The 20,297-nt window shown below is 50.0% G+C and overlaps 1 protein-coding gene across 1 annotated transcript; it reads right to left on the bottom strand.

The window, feature by feature from the left end:
* Positions 1-12,539: 12,539 nt before the first annotated feature.
* mfsd11 (major facilitator superfamily domain containing 11) lies at positions 12,540-20,071 on the bottom strand. Its single transcript, XM_070981076.1, has 14 exons — positions 19,865-20,071; positions 19,136-19,295; positions 18,980-19,035; positions 18,379-18,486; positions 18,211-18,290; positions 18,037-18,133; positions 17,867-17,925; positions 17,598-17,757; positions 16,354-16,397; positions 16,203-16,268; positions 15,988-16,113; positions 15,713-15,887; positions 15,052-15,187; positions 12,540-14,871 (listed from the first exon to the last, which is right to left on the bottom strand). The coding sequence occupies exons 2-14, from the start codon at positions 19,229-19,231 to the stop codon at positions 14,710-14,712; spliced, it is 1,365 nt and encodes a 454-aa protein (XP_070837177.1). The 5' UTR covers positions 19,232-19,295; positions 19,865-20,071; the 3' UTR covers positions 12,540-14,709.
* Between the last annotated feature and the right edge of the window lie 226 nt (positions 20,072-20,297).

The raw sequence follows: 20,297 nt of genomic DNA, 5'->3' as shown, positions 1-20,297 counted from the left end.
TATGATCCATTTTAATTGATTCCAGACTCATATACTGATTTCATGTGAACGCATCATCATAAAAACCCAGTGACATCACACATTTATCAGCACTCTGCACAGTTGGAAACTCCTCCCTGTTTGAGTGTAATGTGCGCTCGCTGTGATGGATTACAGTGTCTGCAGGGAGACGGAGGTCAGCGGACAGCAGAAATACTACGAGGACGCGTGAAATGCGGCGGCGTGGTCCTTTAAACGAGGGGGTGGATCTCTGATTTGAATCAGCCTGCAGCGGTTTGAGGCTCATGCTGGTCTGATTGATGAGTGCTTCTTCTTCTGCTGCTGCTGCGTTCAATGGACGAGCGTCCTCCGACCGGATCATTGACTCCCAGCGGCGGAGGCTGATCATGGAGATCTGAGCCCGTCTCCACCCTCCTCAGTTTAGGCGTTTGAAAACAGCTGATGTGTCCCGGCGTCCCTGAAGGTGTCACAGAGCGGCCGATGCTTTCTGTTGGACATTTGTCCTCCCGGTTAACGTGTCTTTTGCTCTTACCGAGTGGACGATGGTGTTTTTTCTCAGACGTTCACTCTGTTCTTATCTTGGCTCTTTTCTAGAGATTTCTCTCAAGTACTTTGTGTTCTTTTCCTCTGTTGAAATTTGTATTTATATGTTTAATAAAACAAGGTCTGATCTGCTTTGAGGGCTGCTCTTTGGCTTGTTTTGGTGTTAGTGGAGGACGGCTGAGACAGCAGAGAGACGTGTGATCCTCGCTCGCCTTCTCTCGTGAACTGACTCCTCTTTGTGTCGGCGAGGCTGCAGTTTGAGGAAGGATGTGGTCGGAGCGGAGCGTCAAACTGAGCGACGTGTGAGTGGCTGAGCGTACTCGAACGCAGCACGGTTGCTGCAAAGAAAAGGCGTGGAGTTACGAGCAACGACGAAGCGATGAGTGAACTAATGAGCTGCTGCTGAAACAGGCCTGAAAGCCATCTGCAGGGTGGAGGAGGCGCAAAGGATCATGGGACTTTAAAGAGCCTAAGACATGACTGAAGACTGTTTTTTGACGCTTCAGCATGAACAAAGTAAACATGTCACACAGAGTCAGATCAGTCACAGGAGAGGCTTTACAGTACTTTTACTGCTGGTACTTGAACTACACAGATGTGCAGTACTTACACTTCATTACAGTCATTTTAACTCAGAGGTCATGAGGTGTAAATATCTGGATCCTCTGGTTTAATCTCAACAAAGTCTTTGAATTTTAAACACTGATTTGCTTTTGTATCAAATCTTCATCTCAAACTAAAGGTGTTGGATAAACGTAGTATAAAGTACTACATCTTCCTCTGAAGAGGAGCAGAAGTATAAAGTAACATAAAAAGGGAGTATTAAGGAAAGTACTTCAAACTACTTAACGCAGCACGTGAGTAAATGTACTTGACACCACTGAGCATGTAATGAAAGACTTCAGAATGAGTCAGTGAGGAGCCGCAGTGTGGCGTTCAGTTCAGAGGAGGTGCAGCTCCTCCTCCTCCTCTTCCTCTGCGTCACCTCCTGCTTTCATCTTTGCACATCAGGGTGTCCTTCCTGCCCTCGGCCATGTTTCTGTGAACAGGATGTGCTTTTCCGTTGGTAGTGCTGTGTCTCCTCCTCATGATGCAACGCTCCTGCTCCTCCTCCTCCTCCTCCTGCTCCTCCTGCTCCTGCTCCTGGCCTCCTCCTCCTCCTCCTGCTCCTCCTCCTGCTCCTCCTGGCCTCTTCCTCCTGCTCCTCCTGCTCCTGACCTCCTCCTCCTCCTCCTCCTCCTGGCTTCCTGCCACACAGCGCTGACAGCTCCACAACACGGAGGAGTCGTGTTACTCTGGAGGCCTAAATATACAACCTCCACACTGAAACAGCTGAGACGCTGCGTGAACCATCAATAAACACACTGATCAGCTGATCTGATCCTCTCTGACACAAACTGACCTGAGAACAGCTCAAAGTCAATATATTTAATGTTTTTCGTTGATTTCTGTAAATATCTGCTGATTGTGAATCGTTTCACAGACTGAAAGATGTGGAACGCTTCAGAAACACCTGTTTGGATCATTCCACAGGTAAACAGGCTGATTGGTGACAGGTGAGAGCATCATGATTGGGTCTGAAAGGCTCAGTTGTTCATAGAGGATGGAGGAAGTTCACTTTGTGAACACATGAAGGATGGAGGAGATGAACACATGAACTCAGTGAACAGCAAAACCCACGAAAAGTCTCAAACCAGCAGTGAATGTCTCAGCCTGATTCTACAGCTCCATCACTCTTCATCACATGAACACACACACACACACACACACACACACACACACACACACACACACACACACACACACCGTCCTGCAGCACATGTGGATTCATCCACAGGTGAAATAATCCCGACACATACCTGTTAGTCTGAGAAAGACTGCACTGAGCAGCTGTTTGAGGAAGTGACTGAAGCGTTTGAGGGGTTTTTAAAGATTTACATCTGCAGGAGGAACCAAAGAGCCACAGACAGGAAGTCAGAGTGCTGAGAGACGGACGGATGTGTTGGTTTGAGTCCCCTCGTGGGATTTGAACAGACACACAGAATGACAGAAAGCCAGACGTCTGAAGCTTAAACTTAGAAACCCTTGGTCAGTATCTGATCCTGGCGCTGAGAGGGTTCATGTTTGCCGTTTGAGTCCCACCAAGAGGAAAAATGCTCTGCAGCAACAGGAAGTGATCAAATTTACACTCAAGTTTATTAATTATTACTGGTAACAACATTTAAAGTGGCTGATGACAGAAACTTCACTCAGACAGGTGGTTTCTGGGACATGTGGTGCGTGAAGTGAAAATAAAAGTGTGGAGCCGGTTACCTCTCTGCAGGAGTTAATTACATACACTAACAGTTTAGTGGCGCCCCCTACAGGCCGGCCGGCTCGTCAGCGTGAGGCCCGGCGCTGCTCTCTGCGCCGGCTGAAGCCTGAGTGACGGAGCTCTGAGACGTGCAGCCCAGAGTGGACACGGGCCAGTCCCGACCCGAGCTGCTGGAGGCTGGACACAGAGGGAGGGGGGTTAGGTGAGACGGGGGGGGGGGGGGGGGGGGGGGGGGGTCACCTGGTGCAGGACAGTCAGTCAGTCCAGACTGAAATATCTCAACCACTGACAGATGGACGGCCATGAACTTTATTCATCGTCCCCTGAGAAACATTTCTGGCTCATCCAGGAGTCTGAGAGACAGTTCAGCTCTCTGACAGCTGAACAGACGCCGAGTTTAGCTGCTCTGAACTGTACAAACTGCTTGTTAGCTCATTGAATGAGCGGTTTTATGTGTCAGCTTTACTTCTAACAGCACCTCCACCTGTGTGAGACTCACCTGAGCGGCTGCTCTTGGCACTGTGATGGTGATGAAGCGGAGCGCCGTGTCCCGTCTCCGGAGACGCGGCGGGCTTGTGAGACGGGGAGCTCCTGGCTTTGTCTTTGGTTTTGCACACACCTGCAGCCATCAGAGACAGGGACAGAGACCGGGGTTAACGAGCCGCCTCAAACCGTCCAATCACACTTGTTGCCATAAATCCCGTCTGACAGCAGACAGCTGTGGATTCGCTTCTTCAGGTTCAAGGCCGACACGGCCTCCAGCACGGGGCCCGAACAGCTGACAGCTACAAGAGTTCCATCCCCGACTCACCTCCCTGATACCCGCAGGACAAGCCTGGTCTGGGGCCCTGGTGGGCACTGGTGTCTGGTCCAGTGTGGCCCAGTGGTGATGTGAGGGGTCCATCCTGCAGCCTGTGATGCAGCTTTATTTTCACATCTTGTGTTTGTTGCTTGTTGGAGGTTAAAGAAACGAGTGTGTGAAGTTTCTCCTGATGTGTGTGTCGACTGAACTTTAACACGTTTCCCTTCACGACGGAGGACGAGGACGTTTAAACTGAAAAAAAAATTACCGTCTTTGGTCGAGATCGTAGGCAGTCTAGTCTCTGTATTTCTCAGAGCAGAGGCGTTCAGGCGACCTTTGTAAATATGCCCGTCCAGTCCAACGATGTCAACCTCCTCTGCCTGCCCAGTCGTCACACACACACACACACACACACACACACACACACACACACACACACACACACACACACACACACACACACACACAGAGGTCTGATTATTACAGTATCTCTCTCTCTCTGGCTGTCGGCCTGAACACTGAGACTTCACATCAGAATAGAAGATGGACAAGTCTTCTCTGTCCTACCTGAATCACAGCGTCCACCTCGGGCTGGGCGTGGAGCTTCACGGGCTGCAGCCCGGAGCGGCGCTGGCTGGAGGAGGTGACCGTGTGACTCCCCCCGCAGCTCCGCGACACGGTCAGGTGGCTGTAGTCCGTCAGCTCAGAGATGCGCTCGCTGCTCGCTCACACAGAAACATTCATTCATTCAGCCAGTTTGCTGTTTTCTTTTATTTGTTCTAATTACTTTCTGTGCTCTCGCTGCTTCCTCCTCCGCAGACAAGTGAACTACTTGAACGTCATCAGGCTCAGAACAGAAAGCTCAGATCACATCAGTCCAGCTGTTAAAGGTGACTCTCCATCCTCCTTCACTGACTGTTACCGTGGAAACTCTCACTTTCTACGTCTTCAGCGTCACACTGAGCTGATGAAACGCTAAACTGACACTGTGAAGTGTTTGTGTGAGTTAAACTACAGGAGGAGCAGCGAGTGCACAGAACCGCCTGCGGCTGGTGCTGCAATCCTCTCTACCTGCACCTGTGTTAGAAACCAGCGAGCAGGCTCTGTTCACGGGCCTCTGTCTGGATTTCTTAAGCTGTGACACTCATGTGCCACCTGCTGGTGAACAGGTGAACAGCAGATGAAGCAACAGCAGGTGAAGTGCAGGTAACTGTGCTCTCTCACCTCCTGTAGTGCTGTCGAAACTGCTCCAGAGCGTAAACGGTGAACGGCCTGATGGACTTGTGTGCAGGGAAACCAGGACTGGAAGGCAGCTTCACCAAATGCCTGTTATTGGCCAGAGAGAAGACAAACATGCAGAGCATAGAGCAGACGAGCTCAGAGAGAAGCTTCGGGATGTTTCAGGGCATAAAGTCATTAGAAAATAAAATAAAATGCCACACAGAGGGGATGGAAACAGCAGTCACCTCTGGATGCAAACAGTGTGTAACTCTGAGGAATAAATCATGATAACGTGTCGACTCACGGTGTGGAGGTGTACTTGACCACAGGACGGTCACAGGACAGGCAGTGAAATCTGTCCACCAGTTGTCTGGAGACAAACACAGAGAGACGTCACAGTTCTTCCTGTTCACTGTCTGTAAAGTTCGAGTCGTGCGTGACGTGCAGACGTACTTCCTTAAAGCAGCGGCGTCCTCGTGCTCTGGAGCGCCCTGCGCCTGCAGCTTCTCGTGGATGTTCTTCCAGCGACCTTCCAGCTGCTTCTTCACAGAGTCCAACTCGATCCTGTTCAGCTGCAGGGAGACCAGAGGTCAAACACCACGTCAAAGACCATCACAGCTGACGGGACGTCGGAGCAGCATGTACCTTACACTCCATCTCGGTGGACAGCCGGTCGATCACCTTGTGCCAGTCCTGCTCCTGGCCGCTCACCTTGTTCAGCAGCTCGTGGAACATGGCACTGAGCTGCTCTGTCACAGAGTCGAACTGCAGACGGCTCACTTTGCTCTCCAGAGCGCATTTATCTGCTTTCTTCAGACGTGGAGAGACAACAAGTTCAGGACCTAAAGACTCGAGCTGGGAGCCAAAAGCTGCTCAGCTGACAAACATCAGCGTTTCACAGCTGACACGTTCTACCTGCTGGGACACGACGGCGCCACACTGTCTCTGAGCAGGTGATATTATGAGACACAGTGAAGCTGCTGTCACTCAGGTAACACATTCAGATACGATCCTAAACACAGTTTGATGAATCTGTCCTTCATGATCAAACGTCACACGCTGCACACGTGCAGGCCAGTGCTTCCTGTCTGACTCTGCTGGTGTTCTTCTGTAAGTTCACATGAACACACTCACGATCTCACTCTCGACCATCTGCTTGTCAGCCTTCTTCTCCTCCAGCTCCTCCGTCGTTTTGTAAAGTTCCTGCAGAAACGAGAGCTCAACAGTAATATAATAATAATAATAAAAAAAAACAGATTTCCGCTGCACAAAGTTTATTTTTCAGATGTTCCTCGAGTCATCGTTTGTGGCTAATTTCACTTTTCAGGACTCAAACATGTGGACACTTGTTCATTTTAACATGACAACAGGTGTAACTGTGTCTGTGCACACGGTCAGTATCACCTTTTCATAGTGATCACAGTGTGTGATGATGGATTATCTTATCAGGTATTATTTCACATCTTGAGAAGGCAGAGACAGGAAAGAAGCAGACAGATCAGAGCAAATGAGAGCAGCTCATCTGTTCACCTCCATGAAGCTCTGCCTCTGTCTGCTGTCCTCCTGCAGGAACCTGGAGGCTTCATGCAGTTTCTCACACTCTGCCTGAAGCTGTGACACGGCCTTCTGCACGACGCCCAGCAGCTCCACGTTCTGAGGTACGCACACACACACACGCATGCACACACACACACACACACACACACACACACACACGCACAGGTGTCTCATCACCTCAGAGGACATTACACAAACCACTGCCTGCCTCACTGTAACCCTGACCCGACCAAAGTCTTCACCCTGAAACTGAGTGAGTCAGCTGATGAGGACTTCATGTCCCCACAGCATGAGGAACACATGTCCACACACACGTACACAGAGTTACACACTGTCGTGTTCAGTCACCACCAGTTTACTGTGAGCTGAAGACGTGTTGATAAAAACATGCCCAAATCTCTGTTCATGACCACCAAAACTTTATCCAAACACACTTAAATTCACACACGACACACACTCGTCTCGAGGTGTGGCTGATGGCAGAGGTTTAACACTGGGACCCTGCTGACGGTGTGTATTAACCCTGTAGTCTAGAAATATCAGAGATCGATTTCCATCCTCCAAACGTCTGTCTGTGTCAGGTCACATCATATTTGACACTGCAGATGGACAGACTGGTGATCTGCTCGGGGCTGATCAGGATCAGCAGGCAGAGATGATGGACAGACAGAGCTGCCAGTGTCTTTGCAAACAGTCCACAGTGTTTCCCTCCAGTCCAGAGCTCATTACAGTGGTTTCATCAGACGTGGTCCTCACAGTAAACTGTGTGAATCAGCTCTGAATCAACACACGTCTGCTTAGTTTGCCTCCACGTCCTTCAGTGCTCGTGCTCTGCCTCCAGCGTGCTGTTAAAATAACTAGTGTAGTGTTAGTGTGGACATACGTCTGCAGCTGCCTTCACGATTTGTTCGTCTCACCCACCTTTTCCCGCTCGCTCATCAGGTCGTCTATCAGCGCTCTCTGCTGGTTCAGCTGATCCATCAGGTTATCCGACACTTCCTGTGAGCCTAAACGTACGATGTGAGGACACAGGAAAAAGACTGGAAACGGGAGCGAACAGCTAGCCTGGCTCTGTCCAAAGGAAACTAAATGTGCCCGCCGGCCGATCAGGTGATTTGATGTTACCTTGGTTGGTGACGAGCTCTCTCAGGTGCGTCAGCTGTGACTGGTCCACCTTTACTTCTTCCAGCGCCACAACACGAGCTTCCAGCTTGGTGAACGTGTCCCTCAGTTTGCCGACGTTCCTCAGGGCCTCCACCGTCTCTGGGTAGCGCTCTGAGCTCCCGGTCTTTCGAGAAGAGGGTCCTGACAGACCTGAAGGAGCCTCTGCGGCTGCGTGGGGGTCCGTCGCTTCCCCGAGAGTCAAAATCTGTCCAGAGATCGGTGGAGAACTTGGAGCTGCTGGCCTCCCGGCATGCTCGTCGGGGTGGGGGGAGGAGGGCGTGCTGGTCGGGGGAGGTGCAGCGAAGGTGCTGCTGAAAGGTGCGTGTGTGGGCTGGACCGCTGAGGCTGCATCAACGGGCTCCTGTGGAAACACAGACACGCTGAAGGAGACGAGGCAGCTTTGTGGGCAGTTTCAGGTCACTGTTCACTTACAGACTTGATGGATGCTGCTGTGGTGGAGGCTGAGGCTCAGAGGCAGCTGCTCCGTGAACACTCAGTCTTTTCTAAACGAGTCTTTTTGATGCTGACTGAAACAGTTCAGTTAACGGCTTGATTTTCTGAAACACCACATGTTCGTCTCTGTGGTGAGCAGGCTGACTGCAGCTCCACTCATGTCTCCGTCACACTCCTCAAACTAGGGTCTTACCTCCTGAGGACTTTGGGTCCCGCTGAGCAGAGCTGACTGCAGGACGTCCCAGGTGAGACACTGACTCAGCTCCTCTGGGTCTGGATACCTGTGGAAGGCGTCCCTCAGAGCTGTCTGTCACAGTGAGAGCGAAGCTTTAATCTTTCTTTCAGCCACGTGCAGATTAACCAGAGAAAAAACACTGAAGCTGCGTGGAGACACTTCTCACCACGGTGTCCTCCAGGATGTCCACACGGTGGCAGCACGTCTCCACAGCGGTGAGCGTCTCTGCCTGAGCGTCGACCCTCTGACAGCAGAGAGGAAACATCCCGCTGAGGCTGAACATCACTGATATCTACCTGTTCAGATCACTGTCTCACCTGTAATCATCTCACCTTCTGCTGGTGGCGAAGCTCGTCCACCTCCTCCTTCAGGATGTCTTTCTGGCTGTGGAGCTCCTGTATGAGCGTCATGGCCTGCAGGGACGACAGAGGGACGACAGAGGGACGACACAGGGACGACAGAGGGACGACAGAGGGACGACAGAGGGACGACACAGGGATGACACAGGGATGACAGAGGGATGACACAGGGACGACACAGGGACGACAGAGGGACGACAGAGGGACGACAGGGGGACGACAGAGGAACGACAGAGGGACGACAGGGGGACGACAGGGGGACGACACGGGGACGACACAGGGATGACAGAGGAACGACAGAGGAACAACAGAGGGATGACACAGGGATGACACAGGGACGACAGGGGGACGACAGAGGGATGACACAGGGACGACAGAGGGATGACACAGGGATGACACAGGGACGACACAGGGACAACAGAGGGACGACAGAGGGACGACAGAGGGACGACAGAGGGACACTTTAAAGAATCATACAGCTTAAATGTCGTCAGCATGCAAAACATAAAGAGCTTCAGGGTTTGATTCAGATGTTCTTCAGCAGCTTAGATTAAAAACGTCTCAGGGGTCTGACTCCTAGGACCCTTCATCTGACCTTTGACCCCAATGCAAGCGGCAGAGCTTTGACAGGGCCGACAACAGGGTGAAACACAATCCGAGTGTTACAGATGAGACGAATCAGGCTGTTCCACCTGTTTCACATGAGCGTCTCAGGCTGATGATCCCGCCTTCAACCAGTTTAAATATCCTGTGAGGCTGTCAGGGTTTGTTGGCAGAGTCAACGGCTGTGTGTGTGTGTGTGTGTGTGTGTGTGTGTGTGTGTGTGTGTGTGTGTGTGTGTGTGTGTGTGTGTCACCCACTGGAACAAAGGAAATTCCTGAGCTGCATGTGAGGTGAGGCGCTGTTTAACTTGTGTCAATGTGTGCGGACATGAAATGATGCATGGCGACCCCACAGAGCGGCCGCCTGAATGATTAACAGCCGTTAACGAGCACACACTCGCTCGCTGCCACTTCCTGTCACCTCACATTTCTACTTACTAACCTGCACTTCATATCAACTGAAAGCATTCAATTCATTATTATTGAAGATGAAGAAAAATGAGACCAGTAATACATAAGAAATGGTAAATATTTGAAATGACTTAAATGATTAACTGATAATTAAAATTGCTGATTCTTTTCTGTAAACTGACCACAGGCTTAATCGACCTCTAACTTCAGCTCCAAACAGCAGCACACATCAAACTGTGATTAGAAAACAATAAACTGTCAAACCACCCTCTCACGGTTTGAGAAGAAACCCTTCACAAAGCTCCTGGATCAGCCCCAAAACAAATCATTTGTTCTTTTAGACATTCAGCTCAGTGACACACAGACAAAGCAGGTGAGACGACGACCTGCAGGAGCATCACTCAGTGACAGAAGAAGAAAAGAGGAAAAGAAGAAGAAGAAGAAGCAGCAGCCTGAGGCCTCATGGGAGTGACTCTTTAAGCTGCTGCCTCACTTCAAACAGTCAGCTGTTAACCAGAGCTGAGTCTGAGGAGCAAGCGTCACGGGGGGGGGGGGGGGGGGGGGGTGTCGGGGTGTCGGGGGGCTCCACAGCAGACAGACGTACATTCAAACGGCTCCTCTGACAGGTTAACAGGTGACCCTGGCACACGGCCTGAGCCCCGTCGTTGACTGCAGATGAGTTTCAGACAGAAGCTAAACAGCTGTGTTCTGACAGGCGGGGGCCTCACAGAGAGGACACCCGCTGGCGAGGGCACGCCGGGTCACCTCATCATGGTTAAGCCGGCCCGGATGATGCCCACAGAGGACATGAATCATTCAGACGGGCTTCTGAAAGACGCAGCATCACCTGCACCTGCCCGATGTCCTGCTTTTCACCTGAGGGCTATTCATCTCCTGACAACCACACTCATCTCTGCAGGGGACTAATTACCCCAGATCACACGGGACGGGACGGGACGGGGGGGGGGGGCAGAAAGAGGACGAGATCAGGAGCGAGATGGAAAAGGTGATGGAGAGTCTGGACCATGTGAGCTCGCTGCTCTGACTGAACTCTGTCATTCGATCTTTTTGGTCTTTTTCAGACAGAAGCTGACGTTCGCCTCGTGCTGAACGCCTTCGCCTGCGTCCGTCCCTCCTCTGGAAGCCGCCTGACAGAAACCTGAACAGAGACACGCAGAGGTCATTTGAGATGTCAGGGTGGCGCCCATCTCCCATTGTCCTCTGCTCTGTCAGCAGCGGCTTAATGCTGCGCTGAAATATTCACGGCGGGCCGCCAGAGATGGAAGAGAAGAAGAAGAAGAGTGTCCAGTGGGCACAGACTCAGAGGACAACTGTCCTGTGTCTTACAGGAAACGTCTTTAACCAAACAGCCCAGGTGAGCAGGACGAGAGCGATCGCACAGATAAACGCTGCTGTCCAAAAAAAACCTCAAGCATGATCACACCAGGTGCACCTGATCCGTGACATCACGCAGGTGTCTTCCTCATCTCACAACAGGAAACACCTACTGTGACGTCACTGCACGGGGCGTGGCCACAGGTGCTGCATACCTGCAACCTTAATCTTAACCTGCAATGATTCATGGGTTAATCCATCAGCAGAGAACTAGTCAGCTGATTGACAATTTAAGTTAAAGCAGAAACGCTGAAAGTTTGACACTTTCAGGTACAAACAGCTGCTTTTCCTTTTCCCTTCACATGTTATTTATTTCTATTATTATTCATTATGTATTGATCTCTTAAACATGGCGTGAAGGCCGGGACAGGACTGTGTCTGGATGTTTGAATATCATCAGCAAAGTGTCCTAAAGCGTCAAAAAGTCTCCTGTGAGAGTTAAACGAAGACACATCACACTGTTGGATGTCTGTTACAGAGACATGTGAGTAAAGCTGTCAGATAAATGCGCTGTGGTGAAGGTAAAAATACCCTCAGACATGTAGGGACATAAGACAACAGCACCTGAGTAAATGTAATTAGTTATATTCCACCTCTGTGAATATTCAGTAACTACTCAAAGTCAAGCTTGTTTCACAGAATAAAAGTTGTTTTCTGAATGATTTCACGGTGACTGAATGAAAGAGCTCTGACTTTGGACACGTCGTCCTCGCAGGTCTGGATGCGGGACCGGAGTCTCCGGGGTCCGTCCGCCGCCCGGCCGCAGGAGGGGGTCGGGGACGAGGAGGCTGTCCGGTCCTGCAGCTCGGTGCCGGTTTGAACCGGCTGCTCCGCCGCGTCCTCCTCCGCGGGCCGCTCCTGTGTGGGAGCGGTGACGCCCACCGGAGCATCAAGGTGTCCGTCGCCGGGAGGAGCGTCCCTCCACCGGGTCTTCATCTCCCGGATACCCAGCTGCCTCAGGACGGCGTGGAGCAGGGCGTGTAGGGCGCTGAAGTTGACGGCTCCCTTCTGCGGTGTCCCGATGGATAAGTTCAACAAATCGTACAGACTGATGTCCTCCTCCGACATTTTTGTTTGAGAGCGGGAACACGGCCGGTAATTATTAAAGTTAAGCTAACGTTAGCTATCTTATAAACTTAAAATCTCATCTCTATGTCCATATTTTAGCGAACAAATTCTGCTTGTGACGGCCCCTCTCGATTAACACGAAAATATACTTGATAAAATAGTTTGTAAAAACTTTAAAATACGCTTGGCCTTTCTCTCACGTCAGTAATCGTGTCCGGCATCCCTCCGGCAACGGTAATCTCAGAGGTTTAGATTTAATTATGTCAAGAGAAAACGGCTGCGTCACTTCACATGGATTTACCGGAAAACCAGCAAATTTCCCTTCAAAGTAAAGCTTAGACGAAAACAAACTAAAACCATTCTGAAGAACACTGGTCGGTAATTGAAATGAAAACCGTTCAACATTTGAATTCTCAACAAAATTATGATAATTACATTACTTTTATTTCGCACCAACCTATTATGAAATGTTCACATTGACGTTCGCCAGCTTTAATTTTCAGGCTCTGACCGGATACAGTATTTATCGTTAGTTCCACTGGACGTCACTTCTCTGCAGATTCCCACGTTGGACTCCGCTCGCGGCGTTACCGGTTACTAAGCAAAGGGTCGGATATGAGACACACACACACACACACACACACACACACACACACACACACACACACACACACACACACACACACACACACACACACACACACAGCTTTCTACAGGTAAACCACACAGCTAATGTTGAAAATAATATTTTACTGATAATAAAAACAAGCAAGCAAACGTGTAGGAGCCGTTCTTAATTACTACATTCAAGTATAAAATCAGCTTCAGAGTACATGCATTTCCCTTAATATCCTTGAAATTGACTGTGATTGCAATAAATTAACTAGAACAATGTGCTGTAATTCATAAAGTTGACACTGTAAACAAAATGAAAAAGACAGCATCTCAGTTTTTTTGTCCTTTCCCCCTCCAACAGGACATTATGCTGCGTGGAAATGACAACATCTCTGAGGGCCACATTTAGCACTGTGTTGGTTTGGCACCACATCGGTTTTAACATCAGCGAAGATTTGAGGGTCAGCGAATGAGGTTTTTCTTTCTCCTGGCACAAACCAAACAGGCTCTTTATTGCATTTCTGCTAAACGCTGTCACCCACATGTAATTCTGAAGCATTTCCTGGAACGCAGTCACATGTCGTCCTCACTGTCTGGATCTAATTACAACAAAACCAATTAAATGGCACTTCGTGTGATGAAGGAAGGAAGAGGAACAGCGTAACAGATGGATGAGGGTGAAAGTGGATTTCACACTCCAACAGAAATGAAAAGAAGTCTGGTCTTGATTATGTTTCCCTCTAAGTGCTTTGCTCCCATTCTGCTGCGATGTGGCTGATCAGAGGCTGAAGAACATCGTGATGACCTTGTGACTGCAGCTTGACCTGCAGGACAAACTGGGGAGTACAGCGGAGGACACACAGCCTGACAGCGTCAGAGAACAGTATTATAACAGACTTATGGAGCCCCCGGTGGCTGTTTGTCAGTATTTCATAGTAATCAAGGTTGAATTTGTGCAAATGACACGAGTTTGAGAGTGCTAGAGACGCCACAAGAGAGTGAGCAAACTTTACAGAGTGAGGCTGGTTTTACTGTTTTTAACTGTCCTCAAATCTCATGAAAAGACCAGAACCAGCATCGTGTTACTGTCTCTGACTTCCTGTCTGTCTCTGTCTCTGAGCTCCAAGCCCAAAATACAGTTTAATTTTCTAAATAAAACAGCTGCTCACTGCAGTTTCAGTGAACAAACAGGAGGAAACGGAGCGTTTGATGGGACTATTTTCAGCGGCGGATGAATCCGTATTTGGTGCTGTAGGGAGGACGGGGTGTGTGTGTCTGTGTGTGTGTGTTCATGGCGATGAGGGAACGTGTGTGAGGCTCACTGAGGAGTTTTAATGGAGCTCAGAGGAAGACGATCGATCAGCTGTGAGACTCTGCGCTGGTCTTCATCTTTTCATGGATTCACTGACGGGAGGAAAAAGGATCTCAGCAGGCTGATCCTCAGTCAGCACATGCAGCGCGAGCAGCTGCACTCAGTGAACAGCTGTGAGGAAGTTAACACCTACAGCTCAGTCACAGGAACAGCATAACTCGTCAGGATGTCGGCTTACAGGCGCGAGCAGGGGGACGCGTGACCCCCCCCCTCGCTGTTCATAGTGCTTTCATTTGATGAACGCGTCTCCTCCCATCACGCCTCAGAGCAGTCTGTTTACAGTACATCTTCATAATTTGTTCAGATTCATGTGCACAAAGTAATTCGAGCGAGGCGAGGCGTGTCCTGCGTGCACGCAGCGCGTCCTCACAGCTTTACGTTTAGAACGGGGAAATGCTGAAATTCAGATTCATGTTTGGCTCCTGCAGCCGCTGCCAGGCTTTGTATGGACCAGAGGGGTCTGTGCGAACCAAACATACCACAGCGGTGGCTGGGATGCGTTCATCATCATCATCGTCGTCGTCGTCCCTGGATGTTTCTTCCAGCTGTGGAGAGCAACACCTCCAGCTGCGCCCTCCTCATCCTCACCACACACACGTCAGAAGCTGCCATAGTCCGATTCTCGCCTGCTGGACTCGGCCAGCCCCTCGGCCATGAAGAAGGTCATGGAGCCCAGAAAGCCCACTGCGACCAGGATGAGCAGCTGCCAGTGCAGCAGCAGGTAGTTACTGTAGAAGAAGGCCAGAGCGGCCATGATGGACTGAGAGAAAAGACAACACGAGACGGTAAACCTGAGAAACTGAAGCGAAGCTCAGTGACACCTGGACAGACTGGTCTGAGGCTGAAGAGTCACAAATCTATACTCCAAACACCTTCTCACACTTTCCTATTCGCTGTTTGAACTCATGTGACCGTCACGGCGAGCGGGTCTCAGACTCACCTGTATGAACTTGAACACGGCGAAGGCGGGAGCGCTGTCATCGCGGTACATGAAGCCGATGATGCTGAGGAGCTGAGTGTTGAAGCAGCTGTCGCCCAAACCGAGCAAGAAGCTGCAGAGCAGGGCCACCTCGACACTGAGCCGCAACACACAGAGAGCACAGCTTAAGAGACGCCGCCTGAACGGACAGATCCAGGATCAGAGCCGGAGGAGCCGACCGACACGCAGACCTGATCAAATCAAACACACCCTGTGACGTCCAACAGACGCAGAGTGAAATATCAGAGGAAAAACAGGTTCAACCGCTGCAACGAACAGAGAAAAGAGAACTCCAGCTCACGTCGGCTGACTCATGTTCACTGCTGCAGGAAACAGGAAGTGTGTCAGCTTCAGTCGGACGCGGCGATGGATCCCTCCAACCCAAACACTGACGGACTGCTCCTCCACCCTCCACCAGAGTTAGCACAAGAAATCAATGTGCTTTAGCATTTTATGCTAACGCCACGTGCTTTAAAGGGCATCAGGCTGGGTTTAAATGATCGGCTCCATAAAGACAAATGTTTTTCCTAAAATGAAGTCATTCATGCTTCCACTCCTCTGAATCAATCTTAACTATAACAACGCTCCTGAGCTGAGCCTGATTAAACCGTGGTCTTCCTACCTGGGCCCGATGAAGGCCTGCAGGTCTGTTCCTGCCTCCGGGGCTATCGGAGCGTCTCTGGCAATGTTGAGGAAAATCAGGTAAAAGGCCACAAAGTGAGTGATGAGCCCCAGCAGCACCACCGGGTTCCTCCCGAAGCGGTTGCACTTGTTCAGCATCCCAAACACGCCCCCTCCTGGACAGAGAGCGCAGAGAGGACAATCAGTCTCTGCGAGGGGACATTCCTCAGCTGCAGTGTTGTCCTGTGAAGACGGGGGACGGGGCTCAGGACTCACCTAAGATCTCACCTATACCCACAAAAATGCCGGAGATGCCGATCAGACTCTTGGCGTCTTGGCCGAACTGCGTCATGGCTCCGATGCACGTCCCGTACACCCCGCTGTAAAAAGTGAGCTCCAGGCCTGACGGAGCAGAATGCATGATTCACACTCATCATCAGCTACACCCATTTCAGCCTGACCTCCACCTGCTGCGCCTTGTCCTCACTCACCTGTGTATCCTATGGAGACGCTCAGCAGCAGCATCTCTTTGGTGACGGATATTTTACAGGCTTTGACTGCAGAAACAAAGGACAAGGTGGACGTCAGCACGAGAGGCAGTTCTGTTACAGCGAGGATCAAAGGTAGTTTCACCAAACGTACCGAAAGCGTCCAGAGCCTGTGAGCCGAGGACCGAGCGAGGCGAGCTGCGAAGAGGAGGACGGACACTGATGAAGACATCGTGACACGGACACACACATGCATTTTTGTCTTAAAGCATTCTGTCCCTTGACCTTTCACACGCTCACATTTTCACCTTCCAGCTCGTCCCTCAGCTGGACTTGGTTGCCGTGGGAGACTGTGCCGCGGCAGTTTCAAAGAGAAATGTGGAAAAGACAACAAAGGACAGTGTTTCCAGCTAAAGGTCACCCGTCCCGTCCTGTCCTGTGCCGCTCCACCGAGGCGAGCGTCTGCTCTTAAAAAATGTTTTAAGAACCTCCACGAAGCTACGGAGGGTTTCTGTGGACGTCTTACATCAACATGTCGGCTAACGATGAGACTACGCTCCAGGACACAGGCTCGAGCAGACATCAGACCTCTGATCAGTCTGCTGTTCTTGGTCTCTGTGCAGTGAATTATGGAGGAATCACTGCTTCACTGGGTTCAGATGCCAAAAGACACACCAGGAAACTAAACGCATCAATCTGTTGAGCACAGGTCTGTTGTTCCCTCACAGCCCGTTTGATTCAGCCTTTCATATATTTGTGTCTTGTGGGTTTTCCTCGGTCACGGCTCGTTCCTTCTGGTATGTTTCAGCACGTCTGTCCTCATGAACATCACAAACGGACACATCTGAGACTCACGGTTTGGTTTTGTGACATCAATCTCATCGTTTCTTTTTCTGGACTCGCGTCTGAATAAACGTCTCCTGAGGACGAGCAGCAGGCTTCAAACAGCCTGCGTCTGTCCTCTTCGTGTCGTCATGTGTCTGTATCTAAGTTTCTAACCTCCTGCAGGCTCCTGCCTTTTCTTTGTATCATCGCTCGTCATATCTGACTTGAGGAAGCCAGATGTGGCGGATCTGTAGTCTGTGGGTTTTACTTCAGTCAGTTGAATCTGATTTGCACATGATGTCCCTAATCTTTAAACCTCATTATTCAATTCAGTCCAATTCAATTTCCTTCACACAAGTTGTCTCAGAGTCTTTCCACTGAGGGCAGCTCAGGATCGCTCTGACACCCGATGGCTTCCCTCATCCTACTTTTCAAACACAGCTCGTTGTTTTCTCTGCGACAGTCTGATGAATTTTGTCATTTTCACTTTCACCTCGTCATGACTGCTGAGGGACAGACAGAGACAGAGTTCCAGGTTTGGACCCGTGGGGGACTCATCCTGAGCAGGCTCACCTGGCCGTGGAGCAGCTCTCTGTGGATTCAGCCTGCAGCAGCGCCTCGGACGCCTCGGAGGGGGCCGGGTCGGGGTCGGGCTTCCGGATCAGAAAGAAGAGGAAGCACCCCACCAGACTGATCACCGTGAGGGAGATGAACACCGTCTGACGGTCCTTGTCTGAGACACGCAACATGAGTCACACGCTTAAAATGAAGCTTCCTAAGAGAAGTCAGCCTGGAAACTGGGCTCTATGAATAGACGTGAAAACACAACACTTCTTTCCTACCTGTTATGTGAACGTGTCCGTGCCAGGCACAGTATATGTACAGATTCCCGAAGAACAAGCTGCAGAGAGACGAGGGATGTTGAAAAAGTTCTGCATTCAAAGCTGAAGACAAACACCAAACAACACACTTCACCATCAAGGTCATGCAGATTCAGCTCACGCTGCTTCACCTGAACTGCAGCAGCGCCCAGAAAATGCCGCTGTTTCTCCCGATGGTGCTGTCAGTGGAGTTGGTGGCGAGCACATTTCCCTGAGCCGTCCACAAAACTAAAGGACAGAAAGGAAACATAAGCATGAGGACATGTTCCCTCCGTGGAAACCGTCACTGGATAACGTTTGTTTACCTGCTGCTGCTATTCCAACCAACACAGACGCAGTGTAGAAGCTCCAGGTGTACGGGAAAATGAACATAGCGATGTAGCCGCTGTGGAAAACAACATTAAGACACGTTAGAAGCCTGAATTTGCGTGAAATGATGGTGCAGAAGTCGTGTTAGTCAGTGCTTGGTTCACCTGTACAAAAGCCCGCTGAAAAACATCGACAGCTGAGGTCCAATCACAGCCACCACTGAAGGGGCGATCAGGTTGGAGGCAGAGAAAACTCCATAGATGATGGCCATGCTGCAAGTGACAGACAGCAGACAGTTAATGCACAGCAGTAACAGCGACGTGTCCTCTGTCCAGCTCGCTGGGACAGACAGACTGACGCGTCTTTGGAGGTTTTTTCAAACATTTCTCTTTGCGTGCTGAGACTGAGGGTGAGACTGAGGGTGAGACTGAGGGTGAGACTGAGGGTGAGACTGAGGGTGAGACTGAGGGTGAGACTGAGGTCATGGCGGGTGTTTCCTGAAACCCTCACTGACTGCAGACTGAACTCAGAGCAAACTCTGTTCACCTCAGATTTAACGATCCCTCTGGATTTCTGAGTGCGACAGATTTGATTAGAGAAGATCTCTGCCAATTCTGGGAAAGTCTGAGTGTAAGTGAGCGAGTCATGTAGTGTATGTAAGCATGTAGTGCTCAGCCTAACGTCTGCACGGACAAAATATGAACCGAAATATCAAACTAAACAAACCCGATCATCAGCGTGTATGTGGCTGGAAAAGAAACGCACCTTGTGTAGCCGCTCCCATGGAACTCGGTGCTATTGAAGCTCTTGATAACAGTTTGCTGTAGAGATGAAGAAGAGCGTTCAGGCCTGAACACTGATGCATCTAAACTGAGCTCATGTGCAATCAATCAGGAGTGTGCATCAGCAGAGCCAACCTACCCCTATGTTACCGCATGTTTGAAAAGCGGTGAACATGAACATAAATCCGAAGCCGAGGATGATGATGTTCAACAGCCTCTTCCCCTCTGGACTCATTTTGCAGGATGTATGCAAATCCCTTGAGGAAGTGATAAAAAATGTCCTAGAGAGACGAGCTCATCTGAAAGTAGGAGAGAAGCAGAAATGAGAAGAGTGTGTGACATGAATGCATTCAACACATTAAACAAGAAGTCTTTTCATACCAAAATTCATTCAAAGATCTGTTGTGTTATCACACACATGTCTGATTTGACAGCACACACCGTTAATCCTGGAATAAAACTCATCTTTACAACCACTTCATGTCGATAAAATGATAAGCAGAGCAGCTCTCCACCGCCCGCCTCACCGAGCTCATCTCGACGTGTTTCGCTTGATAGCAGCCAGAAATGAAGGTCCAACTAAAAGTTAGACGGACGTCAAAGAGAGCTGCTTTATTCATGAAGCGTCCGCCGAATTATAAAGTGGATCGTTTTGATTAGCATGAACCCCGTTAGTGTGTTTGTTCAGACATAATGTCTGACTAAAAGCAAAGGAGGTTTTTATTGACGGGTTTTTCCAAGAGGGTGTCTTTGAGTTCATCTCAAACCGTAGACCGAGGAAACGATCCGGACAATGACCGATCAGCAGGCAGAGGTGTCCTTTCCTACACGTAACGCCATTGTAAAGAAAAAAAGTGCACAAACTTACCAACAAAGCTGACGCTGTTCAGCTGACCCTGCGGCTGCTCCTCTTTGTGCGGACTCAGTGTGTTGTCAGGCGCATAGTTAGCCACTGCGTGTGCCTCCTACACTTAGCTTAACATGATGGTTTCCGTCGTATTAAAGAGATCCTCTGGAATACCTTCGCAGCACCGGTAAACAGGATTTGCCGGAAACGAGACAGAGATTGTCATGTGAATTAGTCAGCTGACGGTACTGCTGTGACTCACTGACTAGGAACGTAAAATATCCGATTTACAAACGCTCAGTGCAGAGAAAATTCCTAGACGGCAAAGCTGCTTACACCGATCCAGTTTTGTTTTGTGTGTTTATGGAAAATGGATTCTACTTCCGGGCGTTTCTTTAGTAATTATACTTCACAAGGCGATCGTAAAGTTAACCAATTCTAAACAAGATTTGTT

This window comes from Chaetodon trifascialis, chromosome 15 (genome assembly GCF_039877785.1).
Source record: "Chaetodon trifascialis isolate fChaTrf1 chromosome 15, fChaTrf1.hap1, whole genome shotgun sequence".
Taxonomy (NCBI): Eukaryota; Metazoa; Chordata; class Actinopteri; order Chaetodontiformes; family Chaetodontidae; genus Chaetodon; species Chaetodon trifascialis.
This window is presented reverse-complemented; position numbering and strand designations above follow the sequence as displayed.